At 35.9% G+C, this 19,078-nt stretch overlaps 3 protein-coding genes across 8 annotated transcripts; 2 read left to right on the top strand and 1 right to left on the bottom strand.

Annotated features, from left to right (window-relative positions):
- Positions 1 to 3,064: 3,064 nt before the first annotated feature.
- calypso (ubiquitin carboxyl-terminal hydrolase calypso) lies at positions 3,065 to 5,867 on the bottom strand. Its single transcript, XM_065359161.1, has 4 exons — positions 5,636 to 5,867; positions 4,994 to 5,527; positions 3,885 to 4,915; positions 3,065 to 3,778 (listed from the first exon to the last, which is right to left on the bottom strand). Exons 2-4 carry the CDS (start codon positions 5,497 to 5,499, stop codon positions 3,507 to 3,509), a joined length of 1,809 nt encoding a protein of 602 aa, XP_065215233.1. The 5' UTR covers positions 5,500 to 5,527; positions 5,636 to 5,867; the 3' UTR covers positions 3,065 to 3,506.
- Positions 5,868 to 6,220: 353 nt separating this feature from the next.
- LOC135841936 (polynucleotide 5'-hydroxyl-kinase NOL9) lies at positions 6,221 to 10,843 on the top strand. The gene is made up of 7 exons (XM_065359162.1): positions 6,221 to 6,927; positions 7,017 to 7,221; positions 7,303 to 7,445; positions 7,507 to 7,726; positions 7,801 to 7,902; positions 7,987 to 8,135; positions 10,482 to 10,843. The coding sequence occupies exons 1-7, from the start codon at positions 6,375 to 6,377 to the stop codon at positions 10,736 to 10,738; spliced, it is 1,629 nt and encodes a 542-aa protein (XP_065215234.1). The 5' UTR covers positions 6,221 to 6,374; the 3' UTR covers positions 10,739 to 10,843.
- Positions 10,844 to 11,176: 333 nt separating this feature from the next.
- Mccc1 (Methylcrotonoyl-CoA carboxylase 1) lies at positions 11,177 to 15,401 on the top strand. Of its 6 annotated transcripts, none has more exons than XM_065359160.1 (14): positions 11,180 to 11,528; positions 11,604 to 11,794; positions 11,894 to 12,054; positions 12,173 to 12,390; positions 12,461 to 12,608; positions 12,701 to 12,934; positions 13,019 to 13,231; positions 13,326 to 13,497; positions 13,579 to 13,700; positions 13,835 to 13,984; positions 14,063 to 14,216; positions 14,303 to 14,499; positions 14,569 to 14,745; positions 14,838 to 15,401. In XM_065359160.1, exons 3-14 carry the CDS (start codon positions 11,914 to 11,916, stop codon positions 14,931 to 14,933), a joined length of 2,022 nt encoding a protein of 673 aa, XP_065215232.1. In that variant the 5' UTR covers positions 11,180 to 11,528; positions 11,604 to 11,794; positions 11,894 to 11,913; the 3' UTR covers positions 14,934 to 15,401. The 6 variants fall into 6 exon arrangements, with proteins under 6 accessions (XP_065215229.1, XP_065215230.1, XP_065215232.1 ...); XM_065359159.1 differs by having other exon boundaries at positions 11,596 to 11,794; XM_065359157.1 differs by having other exon boundaries at positions 11,177 to 11,790; positions 11,876 to 12,054.
- Positions 15,402 to 19,078: the final 3,677 nt, after the last annotated feature.

Below are 19,078 nucleotides of genomic sequence, written 5' to 3'. Positions count from 1 at the left end.
CTTTGATACAGGAGGTTGATTTTGTTAGCATTTTTTCTGAGTAAAGTTTTCTTTTGAGGTACCCTTGGCATTTTTAATAGTTTGAAAAAATATTTTTCCATGAAACCTATAATAATTCACGAGGGCAAAAGCTTTTGAAAATTTACGATTGAACATCATCCACGTATGATTTTATTTTTCAATGCTCATAAAAATAAGGCAGCAAAGTTAGGTCAAGTTGTTAGTCCGGCATATGACAATAGGAGTAATTGCACCCCCCCCCCGGCAGATCCTCCGGGACAACTTTTTTCTTACATGGGACATCCTAAGGAACATTTGAAAGCAAACTTGCCAAAAAAAAAGTTGGCCTTACTTACAAAATGGCGGCCATTTTGATTGACAGTTCAGACGAAATCGCAGATTTTGCGTTTTAACATAGGACTTGCACAAACTTTTTCAAACTTTACAAAGGTAGATCGAAAGATCATGCAATTTATCACCTGTCAAAATTTCAAGGGCTAGGTAAAGTGGGTTTTTCGATTTTTGGTGAATTTTTGAAAATCGAAATTAGGCCAAAAATGGGGGAAAAAATTAAAATTTTACCAAATTGACCAAGAAAGCTGAAATTTGGGATATGCCCTATTTTCGACATGCCAAATCAATTGGAACCGGTTTTGACCCGTTTTGAGCAGTTCTGTAGCCTCCAGCAGATTTTTGAAACTCGAAATTCCCACAAAATTCCATCAAATTGGGGTTGTAAAGCTAAAATTTATTCTAAAAACTGATTTCAATACGCTACGAACTACTGCAGGTAAATTTCAAGTCGTTTCGGATCTTCCAGCAACTTTTTGAAAATTCCTGAAGCCTCCAGCAGATTTTTGAAACTTTAAATTTTCACAAAATTTCATCAAATGGAGATGGAAAGCTAGGAAATTTACTCTACACTCCAATTTTAACACCCTATGAAGACGACTTCAGGTGGGTTCAAGTAATTTTAGCGCCTACAGCGACTTTTTTTGAAAATTACTGGAGCCTCCTGCAGATTTTTGAAACTTGAAATTTCCCTAAAATTTCATCAAATGTAGATAGAAAGCAGAAATTTATTCTACACTGTAATTTTAACACCCTTGAAGACGACTTCAGGTGGGTTCAAGTAATTTTAGGGCCTCCAGTGACTTTTTGTGAAAATTACTGGAGCCTCCAGCAGATTTTTGAAAGTTTAAATTTTCACAAAATTTCATCAAATGGAGATGGAAAGCTGAAATTTACTCTACACTCCAATTTTAACACCCTTGAAGACGACTTCAGGTGGGTTCAAGTAATTTTAGGGCCTCCAGTGACTTTTTTGATAATTACTGGCGCCTCCGATAGATTTTTGAAACTTGAAATTTCCCCAAAATTTCATCAAACTAAGATGGAGAGTCGAAATTCATTCTGCAAACTAATTTCAATACGATACGAAGTTGACTGCTGGTGAATTTCAAGTCGTTTTGGAGCCTCCAGCAACTTTTTGAAAGGTTGTATGACGTTTTTTTGTAAAATTGAAATTTCCCAAAAGTAGCTGGAAGCTTCAAAATTATTTGAAACCATCATGTAGTCTGCGAAGTAAATTTCAACTTGCCAACTCTATTTGATAAATTAATGTTGGGGAAATTTCAAGTTTCAAAAATCTATCGGAGGCGCCAGTAATTTTCAAAAAAGTCACTGGAGGCCCTAAAATTACTTGAACCCACCTGAAGTCGTCTTCAAGGGTGTTAAAATTGGAGTGTAGAGTAAATTTCTGCTTTCCATCTCCATTTGATGAAATTTTGTGAAAATTTAAATTTTCAAAAATCTGCTGAAGGCTCCAGCAATTTTCACGAAAAGGCCGCTGGAGGCCCTAAAATTACTTGAACCCACCTGAAGTCGTCTTCAAGGGTGTTAAAAATTGGAGTGTAGAATAAATTTCAGCTTTCCATCTCCATTTGATGAAATTTTGTGAAAATTTAAACGTTCAAAAATCTGCTGGAGGCTCCAGTAATTTTCACAAAAAGTCACTGGAGGCCCTAAAATTACTTGAACCCACCTGAAGTCGTCTTCAAGGGTGTTAAAATTGGAGTGTAGAGTAAATTTCAGCTTTCCATCTCCATTTGATGAAATTTTGTGAAAATTTAAACTTTCAAAAATCTGCTGGAGGCTCCAGTAATTTTCACAAAAAGTCGCTGGAGGCCCCAAAATTACTTGAATCCACCTGAAGTCGTCTTCAGAGGGTGTTAAAATTGGAGTGTAGAGTAAATTTCCTATCTTTCCATCTCCATTAGATGAAATTTTGTGAATATTTAAAGTTTCAAAAATCTGCTGGAGGCTTCAGGAATTTTCAAAAAGTTGCTGGAAGATCCAAAACGACTTGAAATTTACCTGCAGTACTTCGTAGCGTATTGAAATCAGTTTTTAGAATAAATTTTAGCTTTACAACTCCAATTTGATGGAATTTTGTGGGAATTTCGAGATTGAAAAATCTGCTGGAGGCTACAGAACTGCTCAAAACGGGTCGAAACCGGTTCCAATTGATTTGGCATGTCGAAAATAGGGCATATCCCAAATTTCAGCTTTCTTGGTCAATTTGGTAAAATTTTAATTTTTTCCCCCATTTTTGGCCTAATTTCGATTTTCAAAAATTCACCAAAAATCGAAAAACCCACTTTAGCCCTTGAAATTTTGACAGGTGATAAATTGCATGATCTTTCGATCTACCTTTGTAAAGTTTGAAAAAGTTTGTGCAAGTCCTATGTTAAAACGCAAAATCTGCGATTTCGTCTGACCTGTCAATCAAAATGGCCGCCATTTTGTAAGTAAAGCCAACTTTTTTTTTGGCAAGTTTGCTTTAAAATGTTCCTTAGGATGTTCCCTTTAAGAAAAAAGTTGCCCCGGAGGATCGGCCCGGGGGCGGGTGCAATTACTCCTATTTCATATGCCGGACTATATTGAGTTTCATTTCATAAACCCGAAGTTTGAGAAATAACGTTTTAAAACATCCCGAAACGACTGATTACCCACAAATTATACCACAGGTAAAATACTGTAGGCAATAAGCAAGAAAAATATATAATACAAACAAGACTAATTATTTATTTTATACTCGTAACTACATAAGAGAAAAACGAATGAAGTGCGAAAAAACTGCATTACAAAAAAAAAAATAGGTACATCATTAAAAATAGTTTTCTACAATACTATCATAATATAAAACAAATTATAAAATAAAAAACAAATTTTAGGGTGCTTCATACACACCTTGGATCACAATTTGAGAAAATTAAAAATCTAAATCGTCACACATATCGATTGATTTATAGTCAAATCTAAACACCTGGTACGCCTCAGGTTTGCATTTTTATTCGTACAACTAAGGCATCGAAATAACAATTAATTTCAAGCGTAATTTTCCTTTCCATCACGAAACACCGGCAATCAGTACATAGTTTTCACTTTGGATTCACGAAATACGTCGCGGAGTATTCCTACAGCCTAAATATACCGCTAAAAGGTCATTTTTTTGTATGCCCTTTTGTCCTGCCTCGTTTCTTTTTGGTCGTGGTGATTTGTTTTTTACTCAAAGGAGCAAGAATCGAACTACCGACTGGATTCAGTTGCTTGCGCTGTACCGACGTCAAGTGTTGCTGGACCAAATGATCAGCTAATTTACCAGTCTGCGCTAACATCGAAAGGAACGTACGAATGAATTGGTCGTAGTTGTGAATTCGACGACTGTCGTCGATTTTATATTGTTTACGTTTCTCGTGTTCGTCGCGTAATTGAGCTGTGGACAGGAGAAAAATCAAAGAAATTAGTTCTCTAAAAAATTAATACTTGAGAAAGAATAATAATAAAACAAGTACAACTGAAAAAAAAAATCAAAAACATACCTTCGCATACGCTAATTTCAGCCTCCAGATTTTTCACCAAAGCGAGTAAATCTTTGGGAGCAAAAGTATGATGAGCCGGTTCAACCGTTTTCTCTCCGGTCATCGATTGCTCTTCGGGCTTTTTTTCGGCTGCCAGAGGACTCATACGCATTCCACCCGGTACACGAAGACTAGACGGTTTTTCCCATCCGGCCGGAAGAGCTCCGGCTTCGAGACAAACTTTCCTCACAGCTGACTCCTTGGATTTCGAGCCACTTTCACCAACATCGCCCATGGCCACTCTGATGACGACAAACTTATTGAAATCCTTCGTACAAGGACTATTTTGACCTGGTGAATTGAAAGCCGAACCGACTTCCGAAGAGGTATCGGTACTGGAAGAGCTGGGAGCAGGCGAGGTTTGGATTGTCAGCGGAGTCGAGTAATCCGGCTTCTTTTCGGGAAATTCAACCTTCTTATCGGCGTTATCCGGTCCGGTCACGACTACCGAGATTTTAGAAGACTGATCGCCCTCCGATGAGGAATCTTTAGACTTATCGCAAACAAGTTCCGGTTTAACAGCAGGTTTACCTAGTTTACCGGATGTTTTCAGAAGTTTATTAGCGGTATGAGTTTCTGATTCGGATTTCGCTTTTTGAGGCGATAAAAGAGGCCGTTTCGAACCACCGGGAGAAATTTGCGAATCTTGTTTTGAGGTAGTAGGCGATAAGGCGCATGTGGTGTTGAGTTGTTGGAGTTGCTGATGAGCCTCGAGTACGATTTGCCGATTGGTACGTAGCATGTTGATTTTATGCGTTAAAGCTAATCGTCTATCGGGTACGACGGCCATGAGATTGTAACGTATGTCGTTATTTGCTTCGTCGGCGGTCACGCCGAGTCTATCTTTGATTACTCGTTTGAATTTATCCGTCCAGTCTTCGTATTCTTTCCAAGGACCGTGATCGATTGGGTATGGCTTTAAACCATCCAGTTCGAATAATTGACCGTTTATAGGAACATAACTAACGAAGTGGTACGCATCGCCGACGAATCTGCGAAGTGAAAAAAATCAACGTTATTACGACCCTAAAACGTACGAATATCGAAAAAAAAAACAAATATCGACTCACTTTCCAGTACTGATACCGGTAGATTTATCCATTTTGTGTCGTGCTTGCGGTGTAGCGTGCAAATTATGAGCTTTGGCTAGCTCTGGAGTGTTACCGATAGCCCAACCTTTGTTTTCCGGATTCATACCAACGGTATGAGTTTTTAAGCGATTCAACGTCTCACCCAATTGAATTTTTGGACAATTCAGTAATACTGAGAGCAAAGCGTGCGTAGCGCAACTATTAGGAACTTTTTGTTCGGCGAAAAATAAGTTATTAACCACATCTTCGTCCTTAACAAAGGTGTTTCCTTTGTCGATAATTTTACGACGAGATCGTCTATCTTCGGTCCACCGGAACAGAAATATGAAACCGTAAACTGGGTTTTCGATTGGTTTTTGTAAGTCGTAAATCTCTTCAACTTGAACACCCTTTACTCCGAAGTCTTCCAAAAGTAGGGTGAATAGACCCGGATCGCTTTCTAACTCGAGCCATCCGTCGCTTAGTTGAATTATGTCAACCGGCATTGTGTACGGAAATTGGATCCAGTTGAATCTGAAATTAAGGAATGTTTGTAATGGTGAAAAACGTTCGTAGGTACGTATTATTATGAAGAATTAACGAGTACTGTTGCATTAGTTGAGTGATCAGATGTGAACTTACCATTCGAGTGAAATGTCAAGATGGAGGAATATTTTCATCCAACCTGTTAGGAATTCACATTTACATGTAAAACCGAAATGAAGGTATCAGAATATTTTCAAATTTTAGCTGAAAACTAGAAAATTTCGTTTTCGCTTTTCTTTTTTCTTTTTTCCTGATTATTTTTTTTATCAACGAAATTTATTTTTGCTTTTGTTTTTGAAATGTTGCCATCCACGCGACGCATCCACGTTGAATTCTTCATTACTCTGCCAGTGGGATTTTTCGGGCAACTGCTAACTGGAGATTACTGAAGCAAAAGTTATTTTATTTATTGAGAATCAACTTCAGCATTGTCGTTTTTTCATATTTCCAATGTTTCAGTTCATTTATTTGCTAAAAAAATTCGAAAAACGAAAATTAAAAAAAAATAATAATTTTCAACAAAGAGTTTTACAGAAATAAGTTGGTCACACTGCAAAAGCCGTCGTGATATTTCAATGCATTACTCAAAACAGAAAATTCGTCATTTTTATTTTTTTCCCATTTCTTCGAGCACTGGAGTGAGCCTCCGCAGTAAAATGATAACAAAAAATATTTTTTTATTTTATTTTTTGTCAAAACACGTGCGTTTCTACGACTTCGAATTCGATTTCGAAATACGAAATTCGTCGGTAATTAATTTTTCTATCATTAGAAATAATGAAAATTTACCTCGCTGTTCGCGATTTAATCAGTGATCTGTTTCGAATATAGTAATATGGAAGTATTCGCCGTCGGTGAACTCGTCAGCCCAAACTTCAAAGTTGTACCGGTGACTGAAAACGCATCCTTGATCAGTACCGATCTTCAAACTGAAATAGGTACTTCTGGAATATTTACAATTAAAGTAATAACTGGTATCTTTGAAATCCTAGGATGGAAACTGACTGCAGCTTCGGATGCTGTGAAGATACACTCGACGAAGGAATTCTCGCTCAAGATTTCACCAGTTTCGAATAAAAGCAAAAACAAGACGACGTTGAATCGAGCTTACTTGAAATCGTTCAATTTTAACGATGCTATAATCGATAATGTATCACAATTTTTCGAATCTGCCACTTACTTACTATTGATAACAACTGATGAAAGTTCGACGCTGTTTGGAAAGTATTTAGAAAGCTACATAGAGTCTCCTTTGTACTCGAAAAGAATTTTGGAAAAAAGTGTAATTTCGTTCGATAGTAGTCACGCCTTTCCTAAGTATAATTCCATTAGAACGCATCAAGAATGGCTTCACTTTGGATCGACGTTAATCAAAGCTGGAAAAAAAGGTATCGAAGTACTCTTCGAATTGTATACAGTACATTTTTTTTTCTCTGAAAAAACTCGTTTTTATATACTTTTATTTTATTTCGTTTAGTGATCATTACTGGTGGAAAAAATGCTGGAAAGTCAACTCTTCTGAAGTATTTGATAAATAAAAGTCTCGCTAGTAATTCGAAAGTGTTGGTTTTGGATTTCGATCCTGGTCAAGCTGAATTCACTGTTATGGGATGTTTGAGCGCTGTACTAGTTACGAAACCTGTCTTAGGACCTAATTTTAGCCATCTCGTTACCCCAGTCAAGTAATTATTTCAATTGTGTAATATTTCATGTATCAGATTTGATCGAAAGATTATCTCTAAAACGTGATTAATTTATTTCAGGAGTTTCTATTTGGGAGCCATTTCCGTATCTGATTGTTCGCAGCAGTACATGCAGTACGTGAAAAAAATAATCCAACTGTGTTCATCTGTCGCAGCCTATCGTGATATACCATGGTTCATAAATACGATGGGATTTACTAAAAGTAATAAACGATTACTCGACGGTAAATGTAGAATTTAGTACTAATTGAAACACTTCTACAGGTTTGGGAACTGCTCTGTTGAAACAAATAGTCACTGAAATTCAGCCAACAGATGTGATACAAATAAACAGTAAAAAAAGAGAAGATAATTTCTCCAGTAATTTAACGAAAGAATTCATCTCAAATAATGATCGAGTTGTTCAACAATCGTTAAATTACAAATTGCACGTGATTCCTTCTGTATCGACGAATGCGTATGGAACGTTCGATCCTTCGACATCGTAAGTGCACTGCCATGTGTAGTAAGATTCGTTCGAGTTGAAATTATTTTTCTTATAAATAATATTTTTTTTAGAGGTATTAGTCCGGCCAAGAAACGTGAATTGGTTGTTTTATCATATTTTTACGAAATGTTGAATCCAGAAAAACCCATTTTCACCGATTGCTCGCCTTACAAGTAAAATGAATTTATTGAAATACATATAATGTATTCCTTCTATATCGTCAAATATTCTACGTTTTTATTGTATGATATCTGTAGATTTCCTCTGAATGATATTCGTCTCATGATTACCGCCAATGACGAGGCCGTCGAATTGAATATGATAGCTAAAATGATCGCCTTGAATGCAACTTTGATTGGTTTATGTTACGAAGAAGAACCAAAGCTCGTTGAATTCAAAGGGTTCGGTGAGTATGAGGTGGTATCTCCAATCCACTTGGCAGGGACGTAGCGAAGTGGTTTTTCTATTGGGGGGGGGGGCTCCTAAAATTTTCAACTTGATATGACTGAAAATTAAGTTCATTTTTCGATTTTTGGCGAATTTTTGAAAATTCGAAATTGACTGTTTTTGGCAATTTATGCGTTTTTTTAAAAAGTACGTACTTGATCAATTAAAATGGTGAAAATGGGTCCCAAATCTAATATTAATTACCCAAATTCAAATTTCACAATTTCCAGCCATTCTGGAGCCTCCAGCGCGATTTTTCATTTTCTCCAGAAGGCGTGAATATGAAGTTGGGCAGCTAAAAATCGAGTTGTATATTAAACTCGACCTGTTTAACGAGTTTATCCACATTTGAGCCGATTTTGAGAGTGACACCTCAAAAGTGGTTTTTTGACCAGCTTTTTTCAAAATTAAAATATCCAAGAAATCAAAAATTTCTCGTTTGTGTGGAAATTTTTGAAATTCACGCGAATCGCTATATTTTGTCCGAAACTAACCCCAAAGATCCCACAAATCCAAATTTAACAATTTCCAGCGATTCTGGAGCCTTCGAATTTTCTTCAGAAAGCGTGAATATGAAAATGGGCAGCTAAAAATCGAGTTGTATATTACACTCGACCTGTTTAACGAGTTTATCCTTATTTGAGCCGATTTTGAGAGTGACGCCTCAAAAGTGGGTTCTTGACCAACTTTTTTCAAAATTAAAAAATCCAAAAAATCAAAAGTTTCCCGTTTTGTACAGAAATTTTCGAAATTCGCGCGAATTGCTGTATTTCTTGAAGAACTAACCCTCGGAGCGCAAATTCTACCATTTCCAGCCGTTTTGGAGCGAGAGTGACACCTTATAAAACCACTCTTGAGGTGTCACTCTAGTCACGCCTTCTGGAGAAATTGAAAAATCGCGCTGGAGGCTTCAGAATGGCTGGAAATTCAGAAATTTGCATTCGGGGGGTTAGTTTTGGACAAAATACAGTGATTCGCGTCAATTTCAAAAATTTCCACACAAACCGGAAACTTTTGTTTTTTTGGATTTTTTTTTAATTTTGAAAAAAGCTGGCAAAAAGCCACTTTTGAGGTGTCACTCTCATAATCAGCTCATTAAACTCGTTAAACAGGTCGAGTGTAATATATAATTCGATTTTTATCTACTCAACTTCATATTCACGCCTTCTGGAGAAAATTCAAAATTCTGGAGAAATTGAAAATATCGCGCTGGAGGCTCCAGAATGGCTGGAAATGGTGAAATTTGGATTTGGGTAATTAATATTAGTTTTGGGACTTATTTTGACCATCTTTATTGATCAAGTACGTACTTTTTTTTAAAAAACGCATAAATCGCCAGAAACAGTCAATTTCGAATTTTCAAAAATTCGCCAAAAATCGAAAAATGAACTTGGGCAGCTGAAAATTTGGTTTTGAGGGTTTTAGACTATGCTCTTTCCAAAAATCGCGGTCCCGTTCAAATCTGAGTGTGACACCTCAAGAAGTTCCCTTGTCAGTAGAAGAGGATCAAATTGGCCCGAACAACATCAAATTTAATGTAAAAATTCGGTTTTCTTGATCTGAATTTTTAAAAAATTTCATCAATAGTTTTTTTTTTTTGAAATTGTAAGCGTGAAAAAGAAAACTAAATTGGCAAAGCTGTTCAAAATTTGCAATTTCAAGAAGCAAAACAGCAGTATAGTTTTGATGTGAACAGTTACAACAATTTAGCCCGAGTAGAGCAAAATGAAGGCAAGAGCTTTTGAAAAAACGAAGAATTTTGAGAACAGCTCGGTGATTTTGTCGGAAAATTGACGATTTCGCCGATAAAACTGGAATCTGGATACAATTTCAGACATTCTTCCAGATTTCCAACTACATATTGCAATATAAAAAGTTGGGAAAATCATAGATTCAGAAACACTTTAATCAATTTTTATTTGAGATATTTTATGTACTTCAATTTTGCGATGTTCCTTGATTATTTCTTCTCCTTTTTTATGACATTTGGTTTTGTGGGTGGCTCACTCGACGATCATCATTTTTCAAGCTTTGTTTTATTATTACAATTTCAATAGAGAAATTAAAATTTTTCCTTTATATCTGGTGATTGCCCAGATGAATAAACTTGGAGATTCCAATTCCAAAAAATTTCAATTTTAAAAAAATCTGAATCTAAAATAAAATATTGTTGGAATTTTTGTATTTTCCCAACTTTCGCGGAACACCGGAGGAGGGAAGGCTGTCACCCCTAGCTCCCTTTTCGCGTCGTCCCTGCCACTTTGGTATAAATAAAATCGGTCATTAATCGTATTTGAACTTACAGGAATCGTCAGAGGAGTTAGTTTCAAAGATGAAGAAATATGTATCGTTACCCCAGTGAGTGAAGCAGAATTGGTGCAAGTGAACGTCATATTTATGGCATCTACTATTCAGTTACCCAGTTCTGTATACAACGTTCGAAATGGTAATGTTAAAGGGAACATACCCTATATGGCTCAAATCGGTTCTTCGCATTTGAATAAAATAATTAGAAAGAGTAGTAGTAGAATACGAATGTATGATAAACATTCAACAGGTTGATGGATGCGAAAGCTGTGATTTATTTTCATTATCTGTGTTCTGTACCTATTATTTGTGTTGAATACATTATTGCAACTTTTTAATAAAAATATTGTTTCTTTTGTACCATATCGTAATCTTATCTGAGTGTTTTAATTATAGTAAGATAGTTGTTTGTTTTACTACCGTGCTCCGTTGCTTACGATTAGTACAGCACAAAGCTGAGTGATAAGGAATGAAGGAACGAAAGAATCCCTCGAATAAGGGCTTTCCGAATACCTAATTGAACCTCTGGGATAAAAAAATTGAAGCATCTAAAATGTAACATATTTTGGAGTCTGCGTTCAAATAAATAAAACTAGTAATTAGTGGATTTTGAGGAGGTTACTTCGAACACTGGTCACCGGAGAAATTCGTTTATACACAGAATGAATTCGACTGATCAATACCAACTACAGATACGTAGGTATTGGACTGATGAATAACATTACAGTGTATCGATAATTTCATTAATTTAAACCGAAAGATTTTCAGAAGGAACTTCATGTGAGTGATACGTACATCGAAAAGTTAAATACAGAAAGAAATGTTTCATCTTAGGCCCTTATTCGAGGAAACTTTTCGATTGTGTTTGTTTTTTTATCAATTCTAATTTTCAGTTTAGATTATTTATAGACTTTCGTATGGTCGGTATAATGATACTTTTCTGAGGATTTACTCATCATTGAACCTTTTTATATTATTCAGAAAGGTACACGAATCTGTCCAACGAAAGATCAGAGGAGCTGAGAGTGAAACTCATCGAGCAGAGGTAATTATGAAACTGTTTCTACAACGAACAGGTGGTTGATATTTTTAATCAGTACCTAATCATACAGTCAATTAGCAAACCACTAAAGTTGGACGTTTTTTCTCACCATTGTACCGTCGAATTATGCATACAAACGAGTACTAAATATATATTGAGTTATCAGTTAGTATCAGCTGTACTTGAATCAATTTAACCGGTAAAGGCATATCCCTGATTTAACGCGAATGTGACGATCTAAGGAAGCACCGAAGCACTCTTTTCAGTAGGTAAATTTTGTTGAATTCATTCGTTGTACAAGTTTTTACCAAATTTGTTAGCTGGTGTTGAAGGTAAACAGCTCATTTCAGTATGTTTTGTTTTCAAAGGTTTCTAAATATACGAAGAAATGAAAAAAAATATATCCAAAATATTGATAGCCAATCGTGGCGAAATCGCTTGTCGTATCATACGTTCAGCCAGAAAATTGGGCATCAAAACTGTATCAGTTTATAGCGAAGTGGATCGTAATGCTCGTAATGTATTAGAGGTAATTATCTTAGTTCACTCTGCTGTTCATGATGTAATTTCTCCTCAGTCACTTGTTGATTATAAATGGAATACATAGCTTTTGTGTATTAATAAACGTTTCAATTTTAATGTCACAGTCTGACGAAGCTTACTGCATCGGTCCAGCTCCGTCCAGTCAAAGTTACCTCAATCAGAACAAATTGATCAGTCTAGCTAAAAATACCAACTGCGATGCCGTCCATCCAGGTTACGGATTTTTATCAGAAAATGCAACTTTTGCCGAATTCTGTGAACGAAACGGTTTAGTGTTCATTGGCCCTCCTGCCAGTGCTATCAGAGATATGGGAATTAAAAGGTAATGCTTCGAAACTACAGATTTTTAATTTATTGCGATCGTATTGATTATTCGTTTTGATTCGATACAGTACTTCGAAAAGAATCATGTCCGAAGCTGGAGTACCTGTAATTCCCGGTTATCACGCCGAAGACCAAGATAACTCGGTTCTACGATTAGAAGCTGGTAAGATTGGATTCCCCGTCATGATCAAAGCGATTTTAGGGGGCGGTGGCAAAGTAATTAGTTCATTTTGCAAACTCAGAACTATTATAATTAAACAAATGAATATTCGTGTATCGTAATTTTGCTGTTTGATTATGATTTTTAGGGTATGAGAATTAGTTTACGAGAAGACGATTTCATATCGCAGCTGGAATCTGCTCGAAGAGAATCGTTGAGTTCGTTCGGAGACGAAAACGTTCTACTGGAGAAATACATCCAGGCTCCGAGACACGTAGAAGTACAAGTGTTCGCCGATCAGTACGGTAACTGTGTTCATTTAAACGAACGAGACTGCAGTATTCAACGACGACATCAAAAAGTTATCGAAGAAGCTCCGGCGGTTAGTTTATTCATCTGAGAACGTATCAATCAAGATGAAGTACTAATATTTTATAATCTAAAATACTTATGTGTATCATTATAGCCTAGAATTGATTCCATACTGAGAGAGCAAATCGGTTCGGCTGCAGTTCGTGCAGCTAAAGCTGTCAATTATGTGGGAGCAGGGACTGTAGAGTTCATCTACGACGAACCGACCAATAATTTTTATTTTATGGAGATGAACACCAGACTTCAAGTAGAACATCCCATTACTGAGATGATTACCGGGACCGATTTAGTGGAATGGCAAATTAGAGTAAGCTTTCATCGTTGATTACTGAATTGATCAGCGTGTTTTTTTGCCCATGGACTCGTTTCAAGAAGTGATATCATTTTAATTTATTATTTAGGTGGCTAGTGGTGAAGAGTTGCCTTTAAAACAAGACCAAATACCTCTGAAAGGACATTCCGTCGAAGCTAGAATTTATGCAGAAGACACCTACAGTGGATTTTTACCCAGCGCTGGACATCTTTCTTATCTCAACTTGCCTGAACAATCGGATGGTGTACGAGTAGAAACTGGTAAGCTTTTTGACTTGAAATTACTCTTTGTTCGATTAAAAATCAACATCTACGAATTCTAATTTTGTAATGTTTGATCAGGGGTTCGTGAAAATGACGAAGTATCTGTACACTACGATCCGATGATTGCCAAATTAGTCGTTTGGGCAGAAACACGTAGTGAAGCGTTTGCTAAGCTACATTCGAAACTATTAGAATGCCATGTAAGTTCTGAAGTTTGCCTTATGTTAAAAGTATTTTGATTTTTCTGTGCTCGTTTTATGATCAGAAAATGAAACGAAGTTATTTTGGTATAGCTAATAATGATTTTTCACCAAGATTGTATGTCAACTTACAGATCGTTGGTTTGAATACGAATCTGGAATTTTTATCGAAATTATGCTCCAATCGTAACTTACTCGATGGAAAAATTGATACTAGTTTTATTGATTCAAATAAAGAGGACCTTTTGCAAAGACTAGAACCCAAACCCGAAGAAATAGTCCAGGTAAGTGATTGATTATTTCAGCTACGAACCACGAACGATGTTGACAAATTTTTATTGGTTTTAATTATTTTTTCCCAGGCTGCTTTAGGATTAATATTACGTGAAAATGAATTAAGCATCGAAAAAGCAGCGCAGTCTGGTGATCCATACGATCCGTTTTTGACTTTACGAGGATTCAGAGTAAATCATCTTTTTACTAGAGACTTGAAAATGATCGGAAACGCTGGCAAAGGTACGAATAGATAAATGACACGAACACAAGTCACGTACACAGTACATTTGATCGTGATAAGTTCAATTAATTTATATATTTTCCAGATTACAATTTGAAAATAACGTACAATAAATCCAACTCGTATACGATTCAAATCAACGGTTCTGATGAGATATACCACGTCGAAGGAGTACTCGAAAAAAATCCCCATAACAGAACGTCATTAGTGAGCCATTTCGCTGATATGGTAACGAAATGTAATATTCATTTCGAAGACGATTTTATACATATTTTCACTCAAGTAAGCGAAAATATTACTAATATGCTGAAATCAAGCCGAATTTTCAATAATCTCTGCTATTTTTCTCAGAATGGAACGTTTAGTTTTGAAATATGGCGCTCTAAATTGACCGAAAAGACCACCAATGTAAACGTTAATGACGCTGTATCACCAATGCCCGGTATTGTTAACAAGATTCTAGTTAAAGTTGGCGATAAAATATCAGCAGGTGATGCCGTCATGATTGTGATTGCTATGAAAATGGAGGTAATATTTTCACGGTTGAAAGATTATCGTATACTGTAGACGTAGCTCGACGATTTGTAATTACTTACTTGGGTTTCATTCTGTCTCTTTAGCTTGTCATTAAAGCTTCCAAAGATGGAATTGTTCAAGAAGTTCTGTACGATGTTGGTGGCAAAGTTCCAAAAGGCGTACCTGTGATAAAGTATTGAGAGTTTATGGTTACCCGAATATTTAAAGTAATTTTTAGGTTTTAGAATACTTATGTTTCGAGTCTTTTATATAATTATGCATTTTTTAATGTTGGAAGTCTCAGGTTTGGATGTAGTAAGAGTCATTTACATAATCTGTGAAAACATTGTCTTAATCACTTTGAGTGATCAGTAGTCTGAGAAGCTATCATGTGCATGTTGAAGATTTTCAATTTTTTTTGTCTGTTTAAAATTTTTGGCCATTCCTATTATCCCAATTTTGGAGGGTTTCTTCAAGATCACATATTCTATCATCCTTTGGGTTGTTCACCGTAGTTTTGGGATTTTTAGCCTCATAATTTACAATTAGATATTTAAGCCTGTGATAATTTCATATTTTATGGTTATTGGTAACGGATTTTTCGTTTTTATCATTGTTTATATATTTTTCTATTCCGTTCATCGGACCTCATAAATTTTTAAAACTTACATTTTATTTACTTTTTTTTTGGGAGGGTTAAAAGTTTGCGAAAAAGTTCGATTTTTTGTTTTAAAACATGAAAAAGAGTTTTGATTGGTGAAGTTGGCCCATTCGATCCCTATTTTTACGTACCAGTTGAAAAAGTTGAAAAACCCCTTCCACACGATGAAATGAACTCATAAAAAAAATCAAAATTCTGAGTGAATTGAAAAAATAAACAAAATTTAATATTTTTTTGCTATTAGTGTAATTTTTATCAACTTTTTCATGAAATAGGTCAGAAAGAGGTCAAAGTGAGCCAACTGAATAAATTTAAACTTTTTTGATGTTTGGAATTGAAAATTGAGTTTTTTCGAATTCTGATTTCTTTGTGATGACGTTCATTTCATCGAGTGAAAGGGGGTTTTCAACTTTTTCAACCGGTATAGATACGTAAAACCGAAAACAAAGTTGTATAACGAGTTATTTCGACATAAATATTGCGACTGCCGAAGCGGAATCAATCTGACAAGGGAACCTCTTGAGGTGTCACACTTCGATTTGAACGGGACCGCGATTTCTGGAAAGAGCATAGTCTAAAACCCTCAAAACCAAATTTTCAGCTGCTCAAGTTGATTTTTCGATTTTTGACGAATTTTTGAAAATTCAAAATTGACTGTTTTTGGCGATTTATGCTTTTTTTAAAAGTACGTACCTACATGATTAGTAAAAATGGTCAAAATAAGTCCCAAAACTAATATTAATTACCCAAATCCAAATTTTACCATTTCCAGCAATTCTGGAGCCTACAGCGCGATTTTTCAATTTCTCCAGAATTTAGAATTTGTTCCAGAAGGCGTGAATAATGAAGTTGGACAGCTAAAAATCGAGATGTGTATTATACTCGACCCGTTCAACGATTTTATCTACATTTGAGCCGATTTTGGGAGTCACATCTCAAGAGTGGTTTTTTGACCAGCATTCAAAATTAAAAAAACTAAAGATAACCGTATGTGAGTAAATTTTTGAAATTTGTGCTAACCGCAGTATTTCTTCAAGAAATAACCACCGGAGCGCAAATTCTACCATTTCCAGACGTTTTGGAGCGAGAGTGACACCTCAAAAAACCACTCTTGAGGTGTCACTCTCAAAATCGGCTCGAATGTGAATAAACTCGTTAAACAGGTCGAGTGTAATGTAAAACTCGATTTTTAGCTGCCCCTACTTCATATTCACGCCTTCTAGTCCGGCATATGACAATAGGAGTAATTGCACACCCCCCCTGCCGATCCTCCGGGACAGTATTTTTCTTAAAGGGGACATCCTAAGAAACATTTTAAAGCAAACTTGCCAAAAAAAAAGTTGACCTTACTTACAAAATGGCGGCCATTTTGATTGACAGGTCAGCCGAAATCGCAGATTTTTGCGTTTAAACATAGGACTTGCACGAACTTTTTCAAACTTTACAAAGGTAGATCGAAAGATCATGCAAAAATTTATCACCTGCCAAAATTTCAAGTGCTAAAATGCGTTTTTCGATTTTTGGTGAATTTTTGAAAATCGAATTTAGGCCAAAAATGAGGGAAAAAATCAAAATTTTACCAAATTGACCAAGAAAGCTGAAATTTGGGATATACCCTATTTTCGACATGCCAAATCGATTGGAAACGGTTTCAACCCGTTTTGAGCAGTTCTGGAGCCTCCAGCAGATTTTTGAAACTCGAAATTCCCACAAAATTCTATCAAATTGGAGTTGTAAAGCTAAAATTTATTCTAAAAACTAATTTCAATACGCTACGAAGTTGACTGCTGGTGAATTTCAAGTCGTTTTGGATCTTCCAGCGACTTTTTGAAAATTCCTGAAGCTTCCAGCAGATTTTTGACATTTTAAATTTTCACAAAATTTCATCAAATGAAGATGGAAATCTGAAATTTACTCTACACTCCAATTTTAACACCCTCTGAAGACGACTTCATGTGGGTTCAAGTCATTTTAGGGCCTCCAGCCACTTTTTTGAAAATTACTGGAGCCTCCAGTACATTTTTGAAACTTGAAATTTCCCCAACATTAATTCAAATGGAGTTGGCCAGCTGAAATTTACTTCGCAGATGACATGGTGGTTTCAAATGGTTTTGAAGCTTCCAGCTACTTTTAGGAAATTTCAATTTTCCAAAAATACGTCATACAACCTTTCAAAAAATTGCTGGAGGCTCCAAAACGACTTGAAATTCACCAGCAGTCAACTTCGTAGCGTATTGAAATTAGTTTGCAGAATGAATTTCGACTCTCCATCTTAGTTTGATGATATTTTGGGGAAATTTCAAGTCTCAAAAATCTACTGGAGGCTCCAGTAATTTTCAAAAAAGTCGTTGGAGGCTCTAAAATGACTTGAAATCCAGCAGAAGTCGTTTTCAGAGGTTGTTAAAATTGGAGTGTAGAGTAAATTTCAGCTTTCCATCTCCATTTGACGATTTTGTGAAAATTTAATGTTTCAAAAATCTGCTGGAGGCTTCAAGAATTTTCAAAAAGTCGCTGGAGGATCCAAAACGACTTGAAATTTACCTGCAGTACTTCGTAGCGTATTGAAATTAGTTTTTAGAATAAATTTTAGCTGTACAACTGCAATTTGATGGAATTTTGTGAGAATTTCGAGTTTCAAAAATCTGCTGGAGGCTCCAGAACTGCTCAAAACGGGTTGAAACCGTTTCCAATCGATTTGACATGTCGAAAATAGGGTATATCCCAAATTTCCGCTTTCTTGGTCAATTTGGTAAAATTTTGATTTTTTCCCCCATTTTTGGCCTAAATTCGATTTTCAAAAATTCACCAAAAATCGAAAAACGCACTTTAGCACTTGAAATTTTGACAGGTGATAAATTTTTGCATGATCTTTCGATCTACCTTTGTAAAGTTTAAAAAAGTCCGTGCAAGTCCTATGTTAAAACGCGAAATCTGCGATTTTGGCTGACCTGTCAATCAAAATGGCCGCCATTTTGTAAGTAAGGCCAACTTTTTTTCTGGCAAATTTGCTTTAAAATGTTCCTTAGGATGTCCCCTTTAAGAAAAATGTTGTCCCGGAGTATCGGCGGGGGGGGGGGGGGGGTGCAATTACTCCTATTGTATTATGCCGGACTATTCTGGAACAAATTCAAAATTCTGGAGAAATTGAAAAATCGGGTTGGAGGCTCCAGAATGGCTGGAGATGGTAAAATTTGGATTTGGGTAATTAATATTAGTTTTGGGACTTATTTTGACCATTTTTACTGATCAAGTAGGTACGTACTTTAAAAAAAAAAGCATAAATCGTCAAAAACAGTCAATTTCGAATTTTCAAAAATTCGCCAAAAATCGAAAAATGAACTTGGACAGCTGAAAATTTGGTTTTGGGAGTTTTAGACCATGTTCTTTCCAAAAATCGCGGTCCCGTTCAAATCGGAGTGCGACACCTCAAGAGGTTCCCTAATGGGTGTATTTAACTGAAGTTACGTGCATTTAAATATTTATCAATCAATTCCATTGAAAATCTCAGAACTTCAAGTCTCGGAGTTTTTCAAAAACATACGTCCGTTTAATCAAGTCAGCATACAGTCTGTTGAACTTTTCTCTATTATTAAATTGATTAACCAGAAGTATAATCATATTTTACTCCGCAGTCTGCAGCTTCATATAATTTGAAATTTTTTCGTTTTCAATATCGACGATGCT

Source organism: Planococcus citri, chromosome 3 (assembly GCF_950023065.1).
Source record: "Planococcus citri chromosome 3, ihPlaCitr1.1, whole genome shotgun sequence".
NCBI lineage: Eukaryota > Metazoa > Arthropoda > Insecta > Hemiptera > Pseudococcidae > Planococcus > Planococcus citri.
This window is presented reverse-complemented; position numbering and strand designations above follow the sequence as displayed.